General features: G+C 41.9%; 2 protein-coding genes and 2 long non-coding RNA genes across 4 annotated transcripts; 3 read left to right on the top strand and 1 right to left on the bottom strand.

Annotated features, from left to right (window-relative positions):
• Window positions 1-6,490: 6,490 nt before the first annotated feature.
• LOC123408903 (aspartyl protease family protein At5g10770-like) lies at window positions 6,491-8,502 on the top strand. The gene is made up of 3 exons (XM_045101931.1): window positions 6,491-6,794; window positions 6,901-7,145; window positions 7,254-8,502. Exons 1-3 carry the CDS (start codon window positions 6,623-6,625, stop codon window positions 8,322-8,324), a joined length of 1,488 nt encoding a protein of 495 aa, XP_044957866.1. The 5' UTR covers window positions 6,491-6,622; the 3' UTR covers window positions 8,325-8,502.
• On the bottom strand, window positions 8,235-9,956 carry LOC123408905. Its single transcript, XR_006612804.1, has 2 exons — window positions 9,778-9,956; window positions 8,235-8,373 (listed from the first exon to the last, which is right to left on the bottom strand). It is a non-coding gene; the product is annotated as an uncharacterized LOC123408905 (long non-coding RNA).
• LOC123408904 lies at window positions 9,552-9,908 on the top strand. Its single transcript, XR_006612803.1, has 2 exons — window positions 9,552-9,624; window positions 9,667-9,908. It is a non-coding gene; the product is annotated as an uncharacterized LOC123408904 (long non-coding RNA).
• A 15,508-nt stretch (window positions 9,957-25,464) lies between the features above and the next one.
• Window positions 25,465-25,869, top strand: LOC123413270 (FCS-Like Zinc finger 3-like). The gene has a single exon (XM_045106210.1). It carries the CDS (start codon window positions 25,502-25,504, stop codon window positions 25,847-25,849), a length of 348 nt encoding a protein of 115 aa, XP_044962145.1. The 5' UTR covers window positions 25,465-25,501; the 3' UTR covers window positions 25,850-25,869.
• Window positions 25,870-27,128: the final 1,259 nt, after the last annotated feature.

Below are 27,128 nucleotides of genomic sequence, written 5' to 3'. Positions count from 1 at the left end.
CTCATATATTCCAATTTCATTTTTGACAAGTTCATTACTAACAATTTCTAGAGCAATCACGAGGGTTTGGGTTTGGGTTTGGAAATTGGGGTTGTATGTCATTCTCGTGAAATTGTTTAATGTGAAGCTTTGTGTGAAAATAATTATGCCCTGTTATGATCTAATATGATTATCAAATTATGTACCGAACAGCTACTCTATTTCTTTGGTTGCTTCACCCGTCACTGCTACATACTCCCTCCGTCCGAAAATACTTGTCTTAAAAATGAATATAATGCATGTATTTATAACTAAAATAAGTCTAGATTCATTCATTTCTAGGACAAGTATTTTCGAACGGAGGGAGTACGTTTTACTAATCTGGCTTCTTCATTTTGGACCGAGCCAAGGCGGCGCAAAATGCCAATGTCATGTTGCCGCAATATAGTTACTCGACACTATGCTGTCTCGAAACATTGATGAATGCTAATATAGACATGAATATATATGAATTGAGTAGAGCTAGTTTGAAACGATTATACGGTCTCATCATAGAGGTTCTCATATAGTAGGAAGGAGAGGACGAGAACAAAATCATTCTCGTTTGGCAACTAACATTTGACCCTCACTGCTGCTTATTAAAATTTTAGACTCATTACCAGTGCAGTGGGCATGCAGCAACGAAAGCCATTTGTACTCACTATATCCAAGATGCTTGAAATGCCACTGACGATCACTTTTAGTGATCCAACTGAAATATAATGCCCCTGCAGCGGTACACATAAATTGGGATGATAGACATTTTTTTTTTTGGAAAAGGAGGTTAAGACTCCCGACCTCTGCATCAATCGATGCATACATCCATCTTTATTATTTGTTCAACAAAGGTCTGACAAGAGCATACATCAAGCCACCCGAAGCCCCAACTCACACCTATAAAACACGATAATGTGGAGTGCTCTCCCCATATCTAAAACCGGTGTCATCGCCGATCCATCCACATAAAGTATCGGCACTAACAGCCGGTGCAGCAGACCTAAAGAGTACACCACATGCATATGTTTTAGAAGCCGTCATCATCATCGAACCGCTGACCCATCTTCAGGAGAGAAATCCGCATCATCCATGCCAGTCCGGCCATCCGTCGACGCCACCACGGCGCCCAACGGTGCCACCTTCCTGCGCTCATCCATCCAGACGCGAAGACTCTGTAAGATCTGTCGTGCGTAGCACCTGTCGAATAGGCATGACAAAGCGTAGCACCTGTCGGCCAGACATGACCTGACATCACCACCGAAGCTCCGTGCAGGACGAAGACGCTCCACCTTATGCCTCTGTCTTCCAACGCTACTCCACAAATGATGCTCCCTAGAGAGGAACGACACCGCAATGCCGCCATCGTCCGATCTGGAAAACCAGATCCTAGGATTTCCCCTGGAACAACACGAGTGGATCGACCTCCTTGCGCTCATCCATCCAGACGCGAAGACTTTGTAAGATCCGTCGTGCGTAGCACCTGCCGAACAGGCATGACAAAGCGTAGCACCTGTCCGCCAGGCATGACCTGACATCACCACCGAAACTCCGTGCAGGACGAAGACACTCCACCCACTGCCTCTGTCTTCCAGCGCTGCTCCACAAATGATACTCCCTAGAGAGGAACGATACCGCAATGCCGCCATCGTACGATCTGAAAAACCAGATCCTAGGGTTTCCCCTGGAGCAACACGAGTGGATCGACAGTAGTTACAGAACGAAGCCTTCATCAAGGTAACGACGCAGAACGCCGCCATCGTCCGCCGTCGGCTCGGTTTTCACCGGCAACTATGTCTCCCCGACTCGCAGCCAGTACCCGATCCTGCGACGAGCCCGGTCACGTGATCCCAAGACCCCCGATGGCTTGCACCCCGCCGGATCCGGGCACGAAGCCCACAACCACCGCCTGCCGGCAAGCCGCCGCGATTCCACTGCGAGGAGGAGTAGAGGATGAAGTTGCCGCAGCCTGGGGCCGCCGCCCGAGCGCCCAGCGCCACCGTGCCGCAGAAGAGGCCAGGAGGCCAGATCCGCCTCCTGTGAAGCACGCCAAGACGTCCAAGGCCGTCCAGCGCGCACGACAGAGCAAGGAGAGGCCCGCCGCCGCCGGCTGCCACACGGACTTTTACCGGCGGTGGCGCCCGACGACGGCGAGGGGGCGGGGGCTAAGTGAAGGGCGGCGGCGGCGCACTGGTTTCGCCCGAGTCGCCCCCGCCTGGAGAGCGACGCAAGGGGAGCGTTGGTTATTGGGATGACAGACATGACTGTTTTTTTTATGCAGAATGTATATACTTTATAAGGGCTATACTTATGATGGGGGTAAAGATGACAGATGGATAAACACCAACGAAAAAATAGCGTGCTACGAGAAAATAGTGTGGCCCTTAAAATACACTATTAGCATGCTATATTGCTCCATAGGGTGGTATTAGCTAGACATTGTACATCGACTTATTGAGCGAAACATTGCAAATGAACGCTATAGGGTGCTATTAACGATGCTATAGCACGTTTCTTTTTTCAATGATAAAACCCCCCTTCTAATTTCTCCACATAATGCTCATGTTTATGTGTGCAGAGACGTTGTACTGAATGGAGGCATTATCGTCAGTTTTTTTGTGCGGTGCAGAGTGCACTCTCCTAGCCCTAGCTACGAGCCTCACTGCTTCTCTTTTAAATTTTAGATTCACCGCAAGTGCAATGGGCAGCGATGAAAGCCATTTGTACTGACTGTATCCAAGATGCTTGAAATGCCACTGACGATCACTTTTAGTGGTCCAACGGAAATATAATTCCCCTGTAGCGCGACACATAAATTGGGATATTAGACACTGAAATATAATATTCTTTAAAAGGGCTGTACCTATGTTGGGAAAGAGGACAGATGGATAAGCATCACCCTTCTGATTTCTCCACATAATGCTCATGATTATGTGTGCGGAGACTTTGCACTGAATGGAGGCATTGCCGTCAGATCTTTTTGTGCGGTGCAGAGTGCCATTGAAATTGAGCTACCTCACGGTTGTGACATTTCAATGGCACTGAACAAAACACTTTCAAAAAGATATTTTCTGCTGATCACTAAAATATCACAATACAAACATAAAATATGTCTCCCTATTTGCACAAAATCAGAACATTTCGTTCAGCCTATCGATAACGACATGAGGGCACAGTGACTCTAGATCTGGAGAAGAGGAGCTCGAAATGGGATCCCACGTACCAAAGCATGCACAGCAAAAAAAAGCAAAAAAAAAAAAAAAAAAGCAGAGCCGTATCAGATGCCGATCGCAAAGCCGCATACTAAAGTCTAGAAGAAGCGAAAAAAGTCAGACTGGACCAGCCCATGCATATAGCATAACAAAAGCATTTCACCTTGTATAAAAGCTGGCCATGCATATATGCGTGCTGCTACCAACGTACTGTGTAACTGTGGCCCCAAACCTTGGAGTTATATCATTGCATGCACCCAGACTGTCTAGAGGCAAAATCAGCACTGCTCCCTCCATCCATATAATGGGCCTAATGCGTTTTTCGAGAGTAACTTTGACCACGTGTTAGAGCAAATAATATATGACATCCAAATTACACAAAACATACCATCAAATTCATACGTGAAAGGAGCTTCCGATGATATAATTTTTATATTATACATTTCATATAATATTAATCTTATCAATAGTCAAACATAGTATAGGAAATGCATTAGGCCCTATATATATGAATGGAGGGAGTATGTTAGATGTACTATTCATTCCATATTATCATGGACAATTTGTTTTTATGCTCAGATTTTTTATGGGGAGTTTTCGGCTGTCAATGTTTTATGAGTAGGTCACATGTTAAGTTTGTTCAAAAAAAAATTCAAAGATTATTGACTTTGTACCGAATTACTAATTTTATTTCTGCCAGAAAATAGTTTATGCGGTTCATCTACAACTAAGTGTATCCTGGTATTTCTAGATAATCGGCGTTTCATGACCAGCTCAACCTATGTAACACACACACATAGAAAAGAGACATATTTATCAATACAATCCACCTTGTAGTAAAGGGAAATCATTTAGTAGATGGAAGGCCAGCAAGCAAACCAACATGTGGTTGGATGGTTACGAGGACAATGGTATCCTCGGTCCACCAGGGTTTAAGTCCTAGACTTGACGCGGGTGCTTGTATTTTTTCTGGATTTATTTAAGGCCTTCTGGCGATGTGCTTTTAGTGAGAGGAGATGTTTCAGTAGACTAAGAAGGTGTATGTGGCAACTTCGTCGCTCTCAAAATGATGTGACGGCTCAGTCTTTTGATGGTACTTATAAGGATAGGATGTGTGTATGCGCGTTCATAGGGATTAGTACATTTGTGTATGTTTGAGTGTCTGCATCTATACTTTGTTCAAAAAAAGGAAGGGCAGCAAGCTGGGAATAAGATGATTTACGTTTGATTGCCATTTTCTCTTTTATCATATGCCGTTTTATGATCTCCCTAGCTTACTCTTAGCATTTCACCTTATATACTGACCGTGGCAAAATCCATAGAAGGAACCTATGGATATCTATACCTGATGCCTATATGCAACTATGCCATGTATAATCATACTCATAAAATTCCAATTTAATGATAGACAAATTTGTTCACCATGCCATGTTATCTATCATTGGAGGGATGCCACTAGTGTAACTATGGATCCTAGTTTGTCTATTCATCCCTATTGATTTAAACCTTGATCAAATTCTTTTATAACATTTTGTTTCTTTTATTACATTCATTATTTCCAAACACAAGTTGCATTAATCCGTGTAACTCACAAAAGGCTAATAAGACTAACAATCTTACTAGTTTTTGTTGTGGATCTGAGGCAAATTCTGTATTTATGTGTGCAGGTATTGATCATTGGTTGCACTTCAAAGCGCCTACTAGTTCGATAAACCTTAAGGTCTCCACTTAAGGCAAATTGTTTTTTACATGTAATTAAGGCAAATTGTTGCTTGCTACAAACCTTTGTACTTAGTGGAAGCGCGTACCCGCGAGAGGAGGGTATTCACCCATGTGCGGCGGAGGTTGGGGGTGATCGTCCAGAGAATGTTGTTGATGAAATCCAACGGTGCGGAGGTGGACTCGAGGTGCCGGTACACCCGAATACCCTAGCGACGAGTGAGCGCATCCAATTTACCAAAAACATCCTTGGTCATACAAAAGTTTTTTTACCAAAGAGGGCGAAAGCAATGTGTACATGGCCTATTGCTAAGGTGTCTTCCATATTGGGTGAACAGACCCTATCTAAGTATCTATGATACGGTCATGCACCTGCACATGCATACTATAGATGACCAAAGTATAGATCTAGCCATCCAGTAGGCAGTCGTATATGAAGGACCTACAAACTACGTGATACTTATGCAAATTATCATCAGTAAAAACAACCGTCTTAAAGAAAGTCCAGATGGGACAGACGAGCATATATCTCGCGGTAACTTTGTGTTAGTGGTCCGCCCTGCCATTATTTCGTAAGCCGTGGAAGTCAATATGCAAAATTGTTCACCATGCCATGTTATCCTTCATTGGAGGGATGCCACCAGTGAAACTATGGATCCTCGTCTATTCATCCCTACTAATATAAACGTTGATCGAATGCTTTTACTAATCTTTGTTTCTGTTATTAAATTCAATATTTTGAAACACAAGTTGCATTAATCCTTGTAACTCGCAAAAGGCCAATAGGACTAAGAAACCTACTGGTTTTGTTGTGCGCCGAGGCAAGTTCTATATTTGTGTGTGCAGGTACTGATCTTTGGTTGAAGTTCAAAGCTCTTACGGGTTCGATAAACCATAAGGTCTCCACTTAATCCAAATTGTTTTTCTAGCAGCACTTCAGGAAAATTGTTGCTTGCTACAAACCTCTACACTTGGTGGCGGGCATGTGTATATTAGAGGAAGCACCTACGCGCGAGAGGAGGGTGTTGACTCATGCACGGCGGGGATTGGGGGGTGGTCGTCTAGCGGATGTTGTTGATCAAATCCGACGGTGCGGAGGTGGGCCGGTCGAGGCTCCGGTGTGCACTGCCTAACCCTAGCGATGAGTGCGCGCTTTCAATTTATCATAAGCATCCATAGTCTTACAAAAGTTTGGTACCAGAAAGGGATAAAGCATTGTGCACATGGCCTATTGCTAAGGTGTCTTCCATATTGGGTGAACAGACTCTGATACGGTAATGCACCTGCACATGCATCCTTGCTTTTTTCGACAAAAGATGGATTTTATTCGGTTAAAGTGAAGCATCAAGAGGACACAAACATAATGAACACACACCCGACCTCTATATAGGTAGGATGCATATATAACATGCATCCTAGCTTAACAATGTACGTATAGATCAAATACGTAATACTTATGGAAATTATCATTAGTAAAAACAACCATGTACAAGAAAGTCCATATAGACAGACGAGCATATATCTCGCGATAACTTTGTGTTAGTGGTCCGGCACACCATTATTTCGTAAGCCGTGGGATGTTCTAGGCTCCAAGACCACCCTATCGTATTTGTGTATATAATAGGACCTTGCAGTGTGTAAGAGTAAGAGGAAGCATCGACCATCACACATAAGTCACCATGGCTCCCCTTGTGCCATTATTGCTGCTGCTTCTCTTGTCTAGCTTCTGTAGTACATCGTCGTCTCTCGACCTTGTCCATGGAGCAGCCAGCGTCGAGGAGGAGCTCAGCAACTACGTCGTCGTGGAAACTAGCTCGCTCGAGCCAAGCCCCGTATGCCAAGGCCACAGGGGTACGTGTTGTGTACGTACCTACGTACCGTGGCTTACCATATAGAGTAGGACGATGACAAAAACATTTGTAAATTGATGATGAATGTTTGTGATGCATACATGTAGTGAGCCCACCGGCCAGCAGCAACCTTACCGGCGGCGGCTGGGTGCCGCTGAGCCGTCCTCATGGCCCATGCTCCTCGGCGGGTGACAGGGCGGCGCCGCCGTCCTCCGTTGCTGAGACGCTCCGGTGGGACGAGCACCGTGTCAGCTACATCCAAAGGAAGCTCTCGGGCGCGCCCCTCGAGACACCCCAGTCTGACCAGACGGATACCCAGCCCGCCTCGCCCTTCGGAATTGGAGGACCAAAGGTGAAATCAAACACGTTACATACAATGCCTTCTAATTAAAAGAATCCAAGCAGTTGTTTCAGTCAAATGTGGATCATGAAATTCGAGCGTAACATCAAACCAATGCAGGGGACGTCCGACGTTTCTCCGGCGGCCACCGGCGGCGGGGGGAAGCTGCCTGGAGTGACCCAACACATGCTGCTCGACACGGCCAGCGACGTGCCGTGGGTACAGTGCGCGCCCTGCCCACAGCCGCAGTGCTACCGACAGACGGACGTCACCTACGACCCAAGCAAGTCCGGCACCTATGCCCCCTTCCCCTGCAGCTCCTCCGTCTGCCGCCAGCTCGGACCCTACGCCAATGGCTGCACCGGCGCAGGCAACACCGGCCAGTGCCAGTACCGCGTCCAGTACCCCGACGGATCATCCACCTCCGGCACCTACATCTCCGACGTGCTCACCATCAACCCCACCCCCGCCGGCACCGTCGGCAGCTTCCGCTTCGGGTGCAGCCACGCCGTGCAGCGCCCCGACCTCTTCAGCAACACCACCGCCGGAATCATGTCTCTCGGCCGGGGCGCGCAGTCGCTGTCCTCCCAGACAAAGGGAACCTACGGCAACGCCTTCTCCTACTGCGTCCCGCCGACGACGAGCCACAACGGCTTCTTCATCCTCGGCGTGCCGAGAATCGACGCCTCCAGATACCTGCTCACGCCGATGCTCAAGAGCAAGATGGCCCCCTCGCTCTACCTCGTCCGCCTGCAGGCCATCATCGTCGCGGGTCAGCCGCTCGCCGTGCCACCGATGGTCTTCGCCGCCGGCGCCGTGATGGACTCCCGCACCGTCATCACGCGCCTCCAGCCAACGGCGTACCGTGCTCTGCGCGCCGCGTTCAGGGCCCAGATGGGCGCGTACCGCGTCGCCCCATCCACGGGCCAGCTGGACACCTGCTACGACTTCACCGGCGTCCAAAACGTGAGGCTGCCCAAGATCTCGCTTGTGTTCTACAGCCGGCGCAACGGCGGCGCTGCCGTGGAGCTTGACCCGTCGGGGGTGCTGTTCAACAGCTGCCTCGCGTTCGCGTCCACCGGCGGCGGCGACGGTTCCACCGGTATCATCGGCCACGTCCAGCAGCGGACTATCGAGGTGCTATACAACGTAGGCGGCAGTGCCGTCGGGTTCCGCCGTCGCGCGTGCTGAGCACCTATTACCGTTTGAGCTCTTGGGGCATATCTATCGGGCCTTTAACCTATGGCCGTCAAAATAAGCCCGTTTGATTAGTGTTCTGCATGCTGTATCTCCCTTTACATGTAATTTGTGTGTGATTTATCGATTGTAAAAGCTTATTGTATGAAATGAAACTTAAGGTTTATTTTTATTTTTCGGTGAGGAAAGTTTAAAATTTGTATCTGATAAGTGTCACATGGGTGACATGAATACATACCAACTCCTAACGTTTTTTATGGCAGCATGACAACTTTTTTTTCAAATGGCAAGTATCAGTTTTTTCTTTTTTTCTTTTTTTTTTCAAATATCAACTATAATTGTAAATAGAGTGCTTCATGTCACACGTGTGGCATATATCATTTGGATAATATTTGTTTACCAGACTATTTAGTCCTTGTTCGAGTTGCAGGCTATGATGATCCTGAAATGATCAAGAATTCTTCACCATATATGAACCATTATAAAATAATCAAAATCATTATGCATAATTTTACTGTTTTACATATTCTTAATCGTACGTCCATTCAAGTTAGCTGTCATACTTCCTCCATCATAGTTTATAAGGCGTGCACGTGTACCTAGATCGTCAATTTGACTTATATAAAATATATTGTTTAACATAAAAATTATATCATTGTTTTTTTTTCTTTTGCAAGTAAATATGCATCGATCAAATTGCAAGCTAAATTCAACTTTTATATGTAATTAGAGTGACAACAAAATGGTGTGTAAACTATGACAATTACATAGAAAATATTGATGACTCATTGTAATGCATAGAAAATTTCCTAGTAATAGGTAAAAATAAGTCCTAACTCACCATATGGGATGTTGCCCCATCTGCCCGAGGCAAAAATACTGATACTCTCGGCTATGTTTTTTGAAGTTACTCATAAGTATGTACGAACGTTCATCCCAAAAAAAAAAAGTATGTACGAACGTTCGCGTTTTTACTGTGTAAAAAGAAAACCGTGTCGTGTTTGAACCACTCAGGAAAGAGAGGCTTGGCATCGTGTTGCTTTGAGTGCCATACGTAACCCACATCGTCGCCCCATCCAAGGGCCAGCTGGACACCTGCTACGACTTCACCGGCGTCCGCAACGTGAGGCTGCCCAAGATCTCGCTTGTGTTCTATAGCCGGAGCAATGGCGGCGCTGCCGTGGAGCTTGACCCGTCGGGGGTGCTGTTCAACAGCTGCCTCGCGTTTGCGTCCACCAGCGGTGGCGATGGATCCACCGGTATCATCGGCCACGTCCAGCAGCGGACCATCGAGGTTTGCATGTTTATTGTTTTACATATTCGGCGGACCATCGAGGTGCTATACAACGTCGGCGGCAGCGCCGTCGGGTTCCGCCGTCGCGCGTGCTGAGCAGCTATCAGTCTATCACCGTTTGAGCTCTTGGGGCATGTCTATAGGGCCTTTAACCTATGGCCGATAAAATAAGCCCGTTTGATTAGTGTTTTGCATGCTGTATCTCCCTTTACATGTATTTTGTGTGTGATTTATTGATTGTAAAAGCTTATTGTATGAAATGATGCTTAAGATCTATTTTTCTATTTTGGCAGGGAAATCAAAAGCTTATTGTGTGAAATGAGCTTATTGTTTGTGGTTTATTGATTGTAAAAGCTTATTGTGTGAAATGATGCTTAAGGTTTATTTTTATTTTCTGCCGGGTAAAGATCAAAATTTGGATCTGATTAGTGTCATAAGTGTGGCACAAGCACATGACAACTACTCCCTCCGTTCCTAAATATAAGTCTTTTAAGAGGTTTCACTAAAAGGACTACGTACGGATGTATATAGACATGCTTTAGAGTATAGATTTATCCATTTTGCTCCGTATGTAGCCCTCTAGTGAAATCTCTAAAAAAGACTTATATTTAAAAACGAAGGGAGTTCATATGTTTTTATGTCAGGTTTAGTGACGTGAGGATGACAAGTTTCTTTTCAGGTGGCAAGTTTCGTTTTTCCTTTTTATGATTTTTTTCCCGGATGACAACTTTAGTTTAAAAGGTCAGGACGGGAGTGCTTTGTGACACAGGTATGACACTTATCATTTCGATAAGATTTATTTACCAGACTATTTAGTCCTTATTCAAGTTGTAGGCTGTGATGATTCTGAAATGCTCAAGTATTTTGCACCATATACGACCCGCTATAAAATAATCACAATCAGTTTGCATGTTTACTGTTTTACATATTCTTAACTGGATATCCATTCAAATCGAAGCACAGGTTATCCTGAGCTGTCACACTATTTGTTGTGATGAAACCAGCCCACCCGAATTCATGTTTTGTACTTGGCATAGCTGCTCATATTTAGGAATCGGTGGACTTAGTTGTGACTGTCTGCGGGTATACTAGCCCTGCAATATACATCCAAAGGAGGATTGATAATACAACGTACCATTCCCAGACCTAAAGGAAGTGATAGTTACTAGACCATATTCAATTTTGAGCAATGAGCATTTCTATTTGCTTTGCAAAATAAATCTTACAAATGTGGAGGTGGTCACGATCAAAATGAACTAGTACGTAGCGGTCTTGTAGAATCTTTAAATATGAATATGATTTCAGTTTATCTTACATTATCGTGCTCGAAAAATTAGTTCCTCTCCACGCTGGTACCTATGCACGCATCTTTCATCCTTACACACCCTCTATCCCATGCGTGCAAGCACCCATAGGTTGCAGAGAGCCAACATGGTTTAGGCAGATAACATTGCATGATAAATTGTTTTGCATTCAAGCTTCCTACCTATTGTCAGAAGAGAGGAAAATCTTTCCCAGGAAAGAAATGTGAACTATCCTATATCTTGGAGTTGACCGCAGTAGCAGCGCGAAGCCACACTAAACATGAAAGCTAAGCATGTGACCATATCTATAGAGGTCAGGGGCAACAAACAGAGTGGACAAGCAATTGATCACATTAGCATAGGTTAGGACTTGGGAGAAGCAAACTAGAGTAGATGACTTGCGGTTCAAGCCACGTATGACATGGTAGCAAAGCAATCGATTACATTAATAGAGGTTAATCGCAATAAGGGTGAGTAAACGGCGATATGAAAAAAATGCCAGAAATTAACCGAGCAAGATAACACAGCAGAGGTTAGAGAAACAATGGTTAGTAAATTGCGATAGAAAAAACACCGGCATGTAGCCGAGCCAACTATATAACACATTAGAGGTTACCCCAACAAGGTGGAGTGGACATTTGAAACGATGTTGGACACGGTAGCTGGGCAAGGGATTGCACTAGTAGCTGTGTATAAATCAGATCTTCCATTCAAAATTATTGTTGCAAAGTAAAATCATTGTTTTCTTTTGCAAGCTAACAGATATCGGTCAAACTGCACTCTAAATATTTATGATGCGTTGTAATGCAAAGAAAAAAAATCCTAGTAATACATCAAAAACTTATTATACCCTAGCTAACCACATGGGATCTTGCCCCATTCGCACGAGGCAAAAATCCTGATAGTTGAAAGACTGTGTCGGTGGCTTAAACTGATGGTCACATTTTTCAGATTTATTTCATGTTATTCGATGATGTGACTTCTCTGAAAGAAAAAAGTTCTCGTCGACTATAAAGAAGTCTGTGATGACTTCTTTTATTTTAAAATAATATGTTTGTTCAATTTGTTAGAGGTGTTCATAGGGATAGAATGTGCGTGTGTGCGGCTATAAAAATGAGTTTACGTGTATATGTATGAATTTTTGCGTCTATACCGTGTTAAAAAAAAATACCATGCAGTACCGACCGGGTCGTTTGGCATCGTGTTGCTTTGCGTGCCCTATCCACATCTGATTCGCGCTGCCTCCGCTTTCGTTTTTTGCTTTGCCGGTATGCAAAAGGGCACATGTGCTCGTTTATCTGGTGCACAAAGGGCGCATGAAACGTATTATAATACTTGGCAGCCAAGACAGATCCTCTCTTTCCACTGTGGATAAATAGATCGATGCTTTAGAAAGGAAGGAGCATGTCGATGCTTCATGATTAAGGTGATAATTTCGTCTCCAGGATTCGATCTCGGTTTGGTGGTGCCACCTGCTAGATGCTTTGAAGAAAGCCTGTTGCACAACAAAACATACAGGTCATACAAAAATAAAGATACAATTGGTGCACAACCTATCCGTTAACCGGATAGAATGATTGTACTCTTTTTTGCCAATCTTGCCTAGAAATGGAATTGACTGATGTATTTTTCTCAGTTACTCAATATATTTCCTTGTACATTATATATTAATAGGAAATAACGGTAGATTCATGTGAGGGTAAAAAAAACATAGACGAGAACGTATGGATTAGGATTACTAGCAAAAGGGTCCGTGTGTTGCAACAGAACAAAAAAAATACCATACGTTTTTAATCTTTTTATAATCATTTTGATTTATTAAAATAATAAGCTAACTAATGTAGTCAGTTCTATCCTATTTTGTTGAGAAATCAACCCGTTCATTGTTAATTCCACCATGATGAGAAATTGAGCGGGACAAACAAAGCAAAACAAAGAGGCTACGTGAATTGATCAATGGACTGTTATCTTATCTCATTCATGGGGTAGAGAATGTGGGATCAGATGACAAACTGAAGGTGGTGTTCCATTCTCTGTCTCTATAAATAATGCAATCGTACATTCAATACATTCATTCATGAGCAAACAAATTTCCACAAAACAAAATTTCTTATTAGATTGGTACGATATATTGGTCGGTACCTTATTAGTACGAAATATCATAAACCATGTTTGTGCAGGTCTCTCCCTTGATCAAGTCTTCCAATAAGATTGAGCAATCCATGTGGGACGTTACTTATTGTATGTGTAGATACATTCGTGGCACTATAATTGAGTCGTAGGGACGACCAGGCCAGGGACATGGTTAGGTATTTTGTGGTGGAACCAGCCCGTCAAAGTTGTGGTCTTAGGTCATGTTTGTTTGTACTTTTAATTTGCTTCTACGTTGACAGATTTTCCACTTTAACAAAGAAGACAAAAAAGTTCCTCAATAGATGTTTTTTGCTCCGGATTTTGGCTTCTAACATCATATAACAAAATTGATTCATAAGCCCAAAGTTGAAGCAAAAAAGGCCCTATTTATGAGGTTTTCTGCCTTTTTTGCCAAAGTAAAAAAAAGAACTACTAAAGAAGAAGCAAAAGTTCAAACAAACAGGGCGTAGACTTGACACTTATGTTCGTATTTTTATGGGTTTGTTTTGAATTTTCGATAATGTTGGTTTTGTGGGAGAAGACATTCACGTTGATTACTAAGGCGTCTGTGATGACTTTTTGTATATCAAAATATGAGGCCTTGTTACTATCTGAAAGGTGATCGTGTATGTGTGCGTGGTTTCATAGGGATGAGTATGTTTGTAAACGCATCTGCTTCTGTACCCTGTTCAAAAAAGAAAAACAGCTAGTTATTCCCATTAGTTAACATCAGTACACAACCACAAGTGCCAAATATAGTCTTCTACTTGGAATATCAGATTGAAAATATAAATAATAATTGTGTGACCGAGAGGTGGGCTAGCCACATAGGCAATTCACGAAAGCAAAAGGAAACACAAAAAACAGATGGATCGGCTCCCGCGCTTTTCCCGCGTCCCGAACACGGTGCTACTACAGTGAAGGCTGGAAACGAAAGTTCAATGGCATCATTATTATTCATCTTTTTTTTAGAATCATTATCACTGCCATCTTCAAACGGCTTACTACACATACTGCTGGGAATGTAATTTTGCGCTCAACATTTTTGCAAAGAAATTCATGACTGGACTTGTAACATGCGGTGGAATATTGGCCGTGCTCAGTTTTTTTTGTCGGCCGTCATACAAAAACAATATGGCCGGACATAGGAAATATACAGGGCCGGCCCTGAGGAGGGGGGGGAGGGGGGGGGGGGACAGCCGGCCTGGGCCCCCAACATTCCTGGGGGTACGTACGCAGCAGGTAGCCTGCCGCTCGCTGCGGCAGGGGGTCGCTCCCACGCACAGGAAGGCGTCCGACTGACCCAACCCATCTATTTTTTGGCAAAAATTTTTGGATAATTTCTATTTTTTTCATTTTTAATCATTTCGTTTTTTGTTGTCTCGTTTTCTTTCTGTTTTTTTTTCCTTTTTTATCAAAACGAGAAACTTTGTTTTTTTAAACATCAATGATTTATAAATCAGAGAACAAAAAATAAGCAGAATTTGTTTTTGAAAAATCATGAACAAATTTAGAAGCGCAGACAATTTTTTAAAGCATAAACATTTTTTGATTCTTTAGAGATTTTTTTTTAAAAGAGAACAATTTTGAATAACCCCGAAAAAATTAGATAGCACGAACATTTTTTGAATTTTGAGAACAAATTTTGAAACCAGGAACATTTTTTTAAAATATGAACAAATTTGGAAGCGCGTACAATTTTTTCAAGAACGAACATTTCTTAAATCTTGAGAACAAATTTTGAAACGGAGAACATTTTTTAAAAAGTGTGAACAAATTTGGAAATGCGAACAATTTTTGAATCTTGAGAAGAAAATTTTGAAAAGGAGAACAATTTTGAAAAACCCCGAACAAATTCTTAAAACCCAAACAGTTTTTGAATTTTGAGAACAAAATTTGAAATTGAGAACAAATATGGAAGCGCGAACAATTTATCAAAGCACGAACATTGTTTTAATCTTGAGAACAAATTTTTTAAACTAAGAACAATTTTCAAAAAACCCGAACAAATTTGGAAGCACGAACATTTTTTGAACCTTGACTATAAAATTTTGAAACGGTGAACAATTTTGAAAAACCCGAACAAATTTGGAAGTACGAACAAATTTTAAAGCACGAGCATTTTTTGGAATTTTGAGAAAACTTTTGAAATCAAGAATTTTTTTGAAAAATCCTGAACCAATTTGGAAGCACGTACATCTTTTGAATATCAAGGAAAAAAATTGAAACAGCAAACAAATTTGAATCTTAACAACATATTTTGAAAAAAGAGAATCATTTTCCATAAAATAGGAACATTTTCTATAATAATGTGAAAACAAGAACATTTTTTGAAAAAACGTGCATTTTATGAATATGAGAACAATTTTTGAAAGACGATCATTTTTTAAATATGATACCATTTTGAAAGCAGGAAAAAATATTTAATCACAAACATTTCAATATAAAATGTGAACAAAATTTTGAACAGGAGAACATTTTGTTGAAATTCAAAATATATATTTGACAATGTCAAACAAAAAATAAGAAAAGGGGAAAAGGAACAAAAGTGAAGGAAATAATGAATACTGAAAGAATAACATTTTTTCAAATTCTTTTCCAAATAGCGAACACGTTTTCAATTTATAATTTTTTTTGAAAAACGGCAATTACTTTCAATTTCGAACATTTTTATAAAGGCAAGAACTTTTTCTGAATTGAAGAACAATTTTTAAACATGAACTTAGTTTAAAAAATTAACATAGCAAAAAAGTAAAAAACAGAGAAAGAAAAAGGAAAAACAAGGGGGAAACCGGAACAAAAAAAAGGATCAAAAAAGAAGCAAACCGTAACCGCCTTTAGAGGTATATGGGCCGGCCTAGTTGGTCACGCCGTTGTGCGTTTGCCTGTGTGTTAAATAGGATTTTTTTTTTTGTAGCAGTAGCCTACCCAGGATACGTATGTCGCAGGTAGCAACAGGCAACAGCCTAAAGGAATTCCCCATACGCCGTTTATTGCGACAAGCAGTCCCGGCTTCGCACAGGGGCAGCTCACACTGGACCGGACCATTTGGATTGTTTTGATTCGCGAGATAAAACACCGCAAATAGTGTTCATGCTAGGTATCGAACCGGCAACCTTCTGATGAGGTACAAGCTACGCTAGCCACCCAACTGAATCATGTACGTGAATGAATAACACCGTAAAACCTAAACAAAACTAACAGTGACGGCAAAGCTTACACCAATTCACGTAAAGTTTTTTTTCGATTTTCTTCACTGTCTTTTTTTTCTGTTTTTCTTTCAAAAATGTTCTAGATTTTCAAAAAATGTTCCGTAATTTCAAACGCAATTTTGGAATTTTCAAAAAATGTACTGGAATTTGAATAAATGTTCTGGAACTAAAAAATGTTCCAGAATTTGAAAACAAATCGAAATTTCAAAAATGTTAAGAAATTTTTAAAATGTTCAGGATTTTTAAAAAGTGTTCCGGAATTTGATAAACGTTTTCCGGAATTTAGAAATGTTCCGGAATTTAAAACAATGTTCCGGAATTTGAAAAATGTGTCAGAATTTGTAAAAATGTTCCGGAATTTTGAAGAAATATTGTTGTATTTCAAAAAATGTTCAGGAATTTGGAAAAATGTTTTGGAATATTTATAAAGATGTCTCGGATTGTAAACAAAATGGTACGAAATTTATAAAAATGTTCCAGAATTTGAAGATAACAGATAAACAATTATTTGATTTTTCTGAAATAAAAAAATGGTATGGTCCAGCCCAGTAGTGGGCGAGCCGAAGAATGGATGGCCCAATACGGACTCTACAGCACCGATGCGGTCGCTACACCATGTACCGGCCCAGTCTGGGTTCACTGTATGCGTCAGGTGCCTATTTGATGCAGAATGCGTTAAATAGGAGCTCCCCAGCGAAAACGCACATACTCTAATCGAAGGCTTGCGATGTTTTTTTTCTTTTTGAGACAAACAAGGCCTACGCTGCTGCATGTAAATATAGTTAATTTGATCCTAGCCCAAGTATAAATATCTAGCTGGAGGCATTTCCCAATAAGTACAACCCGAAGTCCCCTCGACCCCCCTTTTAAAAAAGTAAAACCTGAAGCGTTAGCATCACGCGTACATCTAACTAGCATGTGCCGCCATTGAGCTCGATCTAGATCCCAACAGATAAACCAACTAAGCTTGCTTGAGAAAGAAAACATAGGTATTATTAATCATTATGGTTTACCATTTTGACAATTTGATAACGTTTTTGTTATCATGTATTTCTTTAATAAATTAGAAAAGTGATTTTTTGATACTAATATTAGCGACTACTTTTTGGATTAATTGTAAAATGACAGTATAATATGGGCTAAGTAACTCTTGATTACTTGTTTAGACAACTGGTGAAAATAACTTTGTACTGATGTAGTATTGTTTTATTTAATTTCTAAAGATGTGAAAGAATATTTCATATCATATATATTGACTTAGTCATCTGTTTTAATTTTCCGGATACTGCTCATAGAAACGGAGGGACTATTCATAGTCACTTGCCTCCAAACTTTTGGTATCTCAAACATAGTTGTAGTAAGACTACTATTGAACATGGCTTTCTATTTCTAAGGATCTCAACCATCAGCTGTTGGCATTTGCAGTTTGTATGCAAAAGTGTTTTTCTTTTTCTTGAATCACGAGTGCCTTCTATGAGTTTAAGCAGGGCAATATTTTGACCCATTGATCTCAAAAGAATGATATATATCATAGTATAGAAAAATAGAGTGCATTGTTAGCCCTCTTGAAATCATTATTAAACACGATCACAACACGGAATTGATCAGTTGACACAGAAATTTGCTACTTACGTTAGGATGGAGAATCGGTCAAAGAAGATGGCAGTGTCGTCCAAAGACTTGCAGGTCTGCTCAAAGCCACGAAGTGGGCTTTCAAGCTTTGCAAAAGCATATACAAGTAGTTTTGTGATGAGATTGAACAGCTGAAAATATAAATACATATTTCTGATAATATACTTATTGGGTAACGTAGCATAAATTCAAAATTTTCCTACGCATATTCAGATCTTCCTATGGAGAGACCAGCAACGAGAGAGGGGTAAGAGCATCTTCATACCTTTGAAGATCGCTAAGCGGAAGCGTTGCTAGAACGCGGTTGATGGAGTCGTACTCGCGGCGATTCAGATCGCGGTGTGATTCTGATCTAGTGCCGAACTACGGCACCTCCGCATTCAACACACCTGCAGCCCGGTGACGTCTCCCGCACCTTGATCCAACAAGGAGGAGGGAGAGGTTGGGGAAGAACTCTAGCAGCACGACGGCGTGGTGTCGATGGAGAGACGAGGTCTCCCGACAGGGCTTCGCCAAGCACCGGCAGAGAGGAGGAGGAAGAAGGGCAGGGCTGCGCCGAGGGAGAGGCAAAAGTCTAATCTCCAATGGCCAAAAGTGCCCACTATATATAGGGGAAGGGGAGAGGGGGTGCCACCCCTAGGGTTCCCACCCTAGGTGGTGCGGCAGCCCCCCCAGATGGGAGGTGCGGCGGCCAGAGGGGGGAGGAGGGGGTGGCGCACCACCTGGTGGGCCTTAGGCCCACCTGGCTTAGGGTTTGCCCCCCTTTTTCTCTCCCCTGCGCATTGGGCTGAGTGGGGAGGTGCACCAGCCCACCTAGGGGCTGGTTCCCACCCCCACTTGGCCCATCTCACCTCCCGGGGTCGTTGCCCCACTTCGGTGGACCCCCGGGGCCACCTCCGGTGGTCCCGGTGGTCCCGGTACGTTACCGGTGATGCCCCGGGCTAAATCACGAGATCATAGTGACATAGATTTCTAATGTCTATTTATAACATGTTCACCTGTATACATGCATACACGTATTTATGACGTTTTTATTAAGGGCCATGAATTTTAATTTTGACCTGTGCCCACAAAATCTCAGGACCGGCCCTGGAAATATACTACTGCCTCTGAGTTCGATGTACTACTAAATAAGCGGCAATTAATAATGATTCAAGGGAGTTGAAATTCCTAAAGAAGCAAAACAAAATTTAAGCCCTATTTTCTATTTCAAAAAATACCCATAGAGCGTCGTAGACGTGACAATTATGAAAGAAAACTAGGCACACAAAACAACTAGGTAAGAGTAAAATTACACTGGAGAATATATTGGTCATCTTCTTCCTTTGATTGTACGCCATTCACCGAGTATTGAAAATTATACTATATTAATCGTAAGTAGACGAAAACCTGCAAACATCATCATCATACTAAGTTTTAAAGATTGCAATAGCTAATGGCCACTTTAAAAGATATCACAACTCCACTGAAGGAACACATACTAACAATTCTTCACCACCGATCCAGAGGGTTGGGGAAATCAGACCAGGCCACTGAACAAATCAAAAGAAGATGCCAAAATTGTTGCGTCAAGATTTAACCAACTTATGTCCTTGATTGACACACCAACTGCCAAAATCTGAAGAAAGACATCATATCTTATAACATATCGGATCACGTGTCGTTATTGAGATAGAAATAGGTCAGAACATTATTACAATGTGTCATCACTGTCACCACCTAGTCAACGCAGCTAGGGAACCAATACATAAGGTAAATAATACCCTATTAGATGTATATGATCACCCATGATCTGTTTGGTGGACCTATGCGTGGTACCTCCTATTCAACGTGAAATGGACTGGACAAACAAGAAACAACCGGGAATGGCTCCTTCTTTCTCTCTTTTGTTGGCTGAGGTCAAGAAGTGTAGCAAAGTGCTTCTAGGGCTCGTCATGTCCAGTTAGGATATGTTTTCCGAATAAATTTATTTCATCAATTTAAATAAATGATAAAAGTCAAAAAATAAACAATTTACCTAAAACATGAACTTGAAAATTGTTCAAGTTTTTTAATTAAAATTGAGTCTTAAAGAGGCCTATGTTTTACAAAAAAATGTCGTAATCTAAAAAAACTTTCTAAAATTGGAATTTACAAGGTTAAATATATATTTTTTCAGGTTTGAATTTTCCTGATTTTTTAAAAGGTGGTTTTTCTCTTCTTTCGTTTGCCGGTGTCAAGAATTGTAGCAAAGTGCTTATTGGGCTCATCATATATAGGCAGACTATATTTTTCGTATAATATATTTCATTACTCTAAATAAATCATAAAATTAAAATAAACTCAACAGTTTATCTACAAAACGTGAACTTGATAATTTGAGTTTAAAAAATGTCAAATTTTTATTAAAAAATCTAGTAACCATTAAAATGTTTCAAAATTCAAATATAAAGAGATTGGAAAATATTTTTTTGAATTCAGTTTTTCAGGATTTTTTTTATAGGGCGCTTCACCATGGGGTCATAGTGCAGACCACCAAAACATACAAGAAATTGTCTTTGGAAAATCGAGAATACAAAAAAATACAAGGAAACAAAATATCAGGCATAACACAATGAACTGAGCGAACCGTGTAGAAGACATAATAAATAGATCCTATGTAGGATACCCCCAACGGACACATGACAACGCCCTCTAAAGAGTTTACACGAGGAGTGCCCTCTAACTAGATGATATTTTTCCCTAGAAAACCTAATTGATTTTATACATTGTATAAGCATTTTTATATGTCATGAATTTATTTGAATCGCTGGATTTTTCTTTCAAATGTCAGGTACATTTGTTTAATGGTATGCAACATTTTTTTACATTATGCAAACATCTTTTTTAAATTGAATACACTTGTTTTCGAAAATGTCACAAACACATTTTTGAAAGTCATGAAATTTTTAAAAACAGTAACATACATGTTATACAAATGTAAAAAGCATTTTCTGGATTGGGCAAACATTTTTTTAAATGTCACATGCATATTTTGAAGTGTGTGCCATTTTTACATTACACATAATTATCATTTTCTTATCTATCTTTATATTTATAGTAATTCGTGATGTAAACAATATTAAAAAAATGTGAAGAAAAATTTGGAAGTAAACCAAAATAAACATGAGTGACGTTGACGTGACGTGGCCACGTCGTTATTGGCCCGTCCTGCAACGGCTCCTGTAGGCGACCCTACACTAGGAATCAGAATGAGCGGCACATAACTAATCCCATATTGGCTGAATCAAGCAGGCTAATCTCGCATGTAAAAAAACAAGATCGAACATCGTGTCGTCTCAGGGAAGTCTCGGCATGCCTAGAAATAATTTATGTACGTGTTGCTTTGTTACGCACGTGTTGATTCGTTTATTTTTCACTTTTTCTTGTATATTTCAAAAATTATGAATATATAAAAAAGATATTAAAGTATAAACTGCACATTAAAAAATGTTTGTACAATATAAACAATGTTTGAGTGAATTTTAAAAATAATATCATTTTAAAAGTTCTTATGACAATTAAAAATGTTCACGAATATCAGCAACATATTCGTGCAGTTTATTTGTTAATTTTAGAACGGAATTTGTTCTTTTAATTTTAAAAAAATGTTTTATACTACTAAAAATGTCTGCACACAGTTTAGAAAATATGGCTATGACATTTATAAAAAATATTTTTATGATGTAAAAATGTTACTAGTAATTTTTAAAATGTTCTGTGCGAATCAAAATAGTAGGATCGTGACCGTCCAATAATTTACTTATATAAAAAAGTGACATGTAATTTAAAAAATGCTTCATGTTCACCGTCTATTAGAAATATATTGAACATGAAAAAGGAACCACCGATCCATGGTCATCATTCACCATGCCGCCCTTCACCGACGTGGCCACAGTCATCCCCGTGACAAACCACGGTTGTTCACTGGCTCCACCGACATGAGCTCCATCTAGGGTTAGGTCTTCATGGGTCTCGAGAGATGTACCGGATCCAGACCATGGAGGCCCACAGCTCCGGCGCCCCGTCTTCTAGGGTGCTCCAACGATGATGTTGGCTGACCTCATGGATTTGCGCGGGGGCTCTATTAGTACCACCTTGGATAGAAGAATGTTAAGAATGTAATATAGGTGAACGGATTAAAAGAAATCAGGGAAACAGATCTTTCTTTATTAGCATTAGCAGTATTATTATATACTCCCTCCGTTCCTAAATATAAGCCTTTTAAGATATTTTATTAGGAGTCTACATACGAAGCAAAATGAATGAATCTACATTCTAAAGTATGTCTATATACATCCATATGTAATCCACCAGTGAAACCTCTTTAAAGACTTATATTTAGGAACGGAGGGAGTAGTAGTATTAGTATTAATATAATTAATATTAGTAGTTATTGATATAAATTAATATAGGAAAAGCTACGTACGAGCATTACCATGGTGTATTTGTATAGATTTAGACTAGCAAAAGGGCCCGTGCGTTGCAACGGGAGAAAAAATACCACACGCTTTTAATCTTTTTATAATCATTTTGATTTATTAAAATAATAAGCTAACTAACTAATGTAGTGAGTGAGTCCTATCCTATTTTGTTGAGAAATCAACCCGTCCATTGTTAATTCCACCATGATGAGAAATTGAGCGGGACAAGCAAAGCAAAACAAAGAGGCTACATGAATTGATCAATGGACTGTTATCTTATTTCACTCATGGGTTAGAGAATGTGGGATCAGATGACAAACTGAAGGTGGTGTTCCATTCTCTGTCTCTACAACAATACAATCTTACATTCAATACATTCATTCATCAGCAAACAAATCCCCACAAAACAAAATTTCTTGCCGGTGCTTGGCACACAGTTGGAGGCATGGGGAGGGGATCTCACCAGATGATGAGTCCCTGCCGGAGGAGGGGATACGAAGAGAGGAGCAAGGGTTAGGCGCCTCTATCTAGCCATAAGGAGTCGCCGTTGCCGCGCCATAACCCCGAAGTTCCCCGTGTGAGCCATGGAGGTCCGCCTCCACCTGAGAGTACTTCGCTCCGCCGCGCCTTATCCGCGCGCCGCCGCCGTTCTGCATCGAGCATACGCATCATCCCCAGTCACTGTAGCTGTCACGTTGATTTGATCCAGAAGCTGTGCTCGAGCGCCGAAACGGGGGTAGCAAGCGGGCAGAGGTACGGCCGCGGAGACGGGTGGGTTGAGATCGACAATAGTGGTGGTTGGGGTCGGCCGCGGCGGCGAGTGGTGTGGCAGCGGCCTGAGCACATGCCAGGGTGGACCAGGGTCGACGCGATGCGCTCGAGCGCCGCAACGGGGCAGTGAGCGGGGAGAGGTACGGCCGCGGAGGCGGGTGGGTTGAGATCGGCAGCGGTGGCGGTTGAGGTCGGCCGCGGCGACGGCCTGGGCACAGGCCAGGGTGGCCCAGGGTCGACGGGAGGAGGCGATGCGTACGAGTATAACTTTTGCAACGAATCGTTTTTTCCTTTTGCGTTCCAGATAAGTGATGGAGCGTGTGTTGAATAAAAAAATTTACAGGGACCCGTGCGTTGCAACGGGAAAAAATAATACCACATATTTTTAATTAAAGAATTTAGAGAAAGAAATTAAAGGAAAGAGAGAGAGTAGTAGTGCACAACCCATTAGGCGTGCCAAGGCCCAACCTTACCCACTCCTAAATCCCCTAACCTAGCCCGATCCCCAGCCCCCCCCTCCTCTCCTCCACCTCGCGCCGCCAGGGGAGAGAGCCCCACAGGAGCCCCAATCTCCCCGACTCCCCCCTTCCAATGCGCGCCCGCACTCGCCTCCTCCTCCGCTCCTCCATCGCCTCCCACCTCTGCACCTCGCGACCACCTCCCATGGTGTGCTGCTGCGAGGTCGGCCTACGGGGCCAGTCTCCGGCAAGACTTACCCCCCCCCCCCCCGGTTGCCTGAATCCTCTAACCCCGACGCCCCCACCTCCACGTATGCATCGCCGGCGCCAACCCCTTTCCTTCGCCCCGAGCCCCCTCTGTCTTGCGGCTCCACCTCTGTTCGCGTCATCTCAATTTCTTCTTTTTGAATTTGTTCCTCTGTTGATTTCCATTGCCTCTTATAAAATCACCAAGGCGCATGTATATAAAGTGATGAAATTATTTGTGAAGTATTGATGTGGGATTATGAGGGCAGAAGCGATAGTCCTCTCGTGTGTTTTCTGTCAGCCCAGATGCGTTTCTCTTATCCAATGTCATAGGGGGCTCTCTGCAAAAATGAAATGTTTTCCTGTTCGTAACACATAAAAAGGTACTGCGGGTTTAATTACCTAAAAGAAAGGGGCTTTTTAAAAAACGGCAGCGGTGGGTTTTCCGACGGAAGCAATAACCTCTTTATTATTACTAGGAAAAGGGCTCATGCGTTGCAACGGGAGAAAGAAATACCACACGGCACACGCTCTTAATTTATAAAAAATGTCTATAATTTGAGAATTTATAGTTACAATACAAATAAAGATGGTCTTATCCTACAAAAATGCAGTTCAAAATTTTACAGGTCTTCTATTTTAACACGGCTTGCATGTAGATTTAATACGTACAAAGAATCAGTCAAGTGGCCTTCAGTTTCATCTCTAATCCTGATTTCGTTGACGTGTTCATTCCCAACCCGGATGAGTACCGGTATGAAAGAAAGACGAATACTGACTTATTTATTAAGATTGCACCCTAGATAGTATTATTTTTATTAAACGTTTAATAGATAAAATAATATCATATTTAAATTCTACATATTTTTCTAATCAAATTCCTTGTATAATATGTTAAATTTGGAGTTACGGTTTAAAAGATATGAGTATTTAAAAATATATTTAATATATACTACGAGTTTAACGTCATAAACAGTAAGGACTTTTTTATAAAATCACCTCGGTGGGTTTTCCGACGGAAGCGATAGTCTCTTTATTATTAGGTAAAGATTAGGTAAAGATATAGTTTAGTACTCCATCTGTAAACTAATACAAGAATGTTTAGTTCACTACTTTAGTGTTCTATAAACGCTCTTATACATATTAGTTTACGGAATGAGTATTTGTCTAAATAAGAATATATCTAGTTAAATTTTATTGTTAGATATATTTAGAGTATCTAAATAAATTTAAAACAAGAATTCGAAGACCGAGAAAACATTACGGCAAGGCTACTGATTTCCCAATATGGTGCATGCCCGGCTGTCGTTTCCGGTGCCGTGCCGTGCCGTGCCTGTGTAGGGTAGGGCACATGAGGCGCCCACCGTACGTACGTAGCATGGGGTTGCGCCCTTGGGTGTCTTGTCCGTCCGGCAAAACAGAACCGGCGGCGTGCTTGTCTTTGGCCGCTTGGCCGAACGTCGGTTTCCGCGGCATACGCTACGCCGCCTGCCGGAAAGCAGTACAAGTTGTGCATGCAAAACAACCGGCCGACGTACGTAAGTACGACCTGTAGTACGGTCCTACCTGCTCTTATAAATACAAGGAGCCGGCGATCTTGCCCAGGCAGAGCACTAGTGGAAGTGGGAAACAGATCGATCGACTGCAGTGCAGAGCGCTGGAGTAGTGATCGGTCGGCCATGGAGTCGAGGCACAGGAAGGCGGCATCTGGCCGGTTCTTCTGCTTCTTCCTCGAATCAGTGAATAATGGCGGCGCGGGCGGCGGCGGCAACCTCGAGCTCGAGACCTGCTTCCTGTGCAAGCGCGGCATCGCCTCGGACCACCACGCCTACATGTACAGGGGCGATGCGGCGTTCTGCAGCGAGGACTGCAGGCAGGAGCAGATGGACATGGACGCCGCGCTGGCCGCCGTCGCGCGCCGGCACCGCGCGCTGCTGATATTCAGGCCGCCGTCGTCCTCTTCGCGGGCCGGCTTCACCGTCCACGCCCCCGCAGTGTCAGGCTTCACCGTCCACCTAGGTTGTTAGCTGTGATCTGCTCATCGCCCACCATGACAAGCCGACGACGACTCGCGTGCATATGGGACGGCAGTGACGATGGACTGCGTGCACGTGTTCGCTCGTCTTGCGTGACTGTGGACCTGTGCAACTGCAATGAAGAGCAGAAAAGTTCTACAATAACATACTTTTGCTTCTGTAGACCCCCCTCTCCTCTCCTTTACAAAACATATACCCACATCGTATTGTACACTATAAACCAACATATGTACTTTATATTGTACCTACCTTGTATTATATACATATGATGACACGTAGTGTATAATATAAGATGGGTATATATACGCTCTCCCTTCTACGTTTTATGGAGGAGAGGGGTGTCTACCGAAGCACACCTCTAAAAACAATTGGACCCATGCATATATAGAGAGTCAAGAGTGACTACGGTATGCACACACAGTTCAAAGGAACGGGATGACCAGGATGAGAGAGAGAGAGGATATTATATTTTTTTGCGTGGTGAGGCCATTACATTGTTAATATGTATAAACTCACTGCTCCCAAGATCGGACAAATAGTTTTCTAACTGGTATCTTTATGACTCAATCAACTACTAAGAAATCGGTTCCTCTGTAATAAAATGTTTTCTCATGAAAACTCTCCAGGTTAGTGTAAAAGAAACTATAAACATAGATAGTTAGATTATTGTTTTTTAAAAAAACTGTATCAATTTTTGTTATGGTTCCATATAAAGACAGGATTAAAATGCAAAGAAATATCATTTTGGGATTTTAGTAAGCTAAAAATTAGTTTGACGGAAATCAGAAGAAGTCAGAGAATTGGGTCAACTTTTTCTAAATGATTATTTTCTTCAAACCTTTAACTATATACCTACACATTGTCAGTGTTGAGTTAATGATTCATCAAAGATACTTAATCATCATATATTGTTTCTTTGTAATATAATTTATTAATCCCTTCCCACTACAAAACAAAAAGTTGGTACTCCCTTCACTTCAAGAAAACGTGAGACATGATATTCAAGGGCATTTTTCTCGAAAAGAACGTGCAAGGACAAACTAGAATAAGAAACTCCACCTCCGTCATCATAACTCCATGTTGAATCCTCTTCTAGAGCCACCTATGGTCCTTATCTTAACCCTGGCATACTATTTTATGCATCATCACCAAATTTTCCTTTTGATGTAGGTCATCTCGGTGTGACCAAAATATAAAGAGTTCCTTAATATGTAACCATGTTTACTAGGAGTCAATGATTCAGAAAATACTGATGGACTAATTGACAATT

This window comes from Hordeum vulgare, chromosome 7H (assembly GCF_904849725.1).
Source record: "Hordeum vulgare subsp. vulgare chromosome 7H, MorexV3_pseudomolecules_assembly, whole genome shotgun sequence".
NCBI classification, from domain to species: domain Eukaryota; kingdom Viridiplantae; phylum Streptophyta; class Magnoliopsida; order Poales; family Poaceae; genus Hordeum; species Hordeum vulgare.
The sequence above is the reverse complement of the archived record's forward strand: the minus strand, read 5'-3'. Positions and strand labels throughout refer to the sequence as shown.

What these genes read in the sequence shown, in the direction of transcription:
- LOC123408903 (XM_045101931.1), top strand. Translation starts at nt 6,623, where the DNA reads ATGGCTCCCCTTGTGCCATTATTGCTGCTGCTTCTCTTGTCTAGCTTC. An exon ending in CGTATGCCAAGGCCACAGGG is followed by an intron (nt 6,795 to 6,900) that starts GTACGTGTTGTG and finishes GCATACATGTAG; the next exon opens with TGAGCCCACCGGCCAGCAGC. An exon ending in TCGGAATTGGAGGACCAAAG is followed by an intron (nt 7,146 to 7,253) that starts GTGAAATCAAAC and finishes AAACCAATGCAG; the next exon opens with GGGACGTCCGACGTTTCTCC.
- LOC123413270 (XM_045106210.1), top strand. Translation starts at nt 25,502, where the DNA reads ATGGAGTCGAGGCACAGGAAGGCGGCATCTGGCCGGTTCTTCTGCTTC.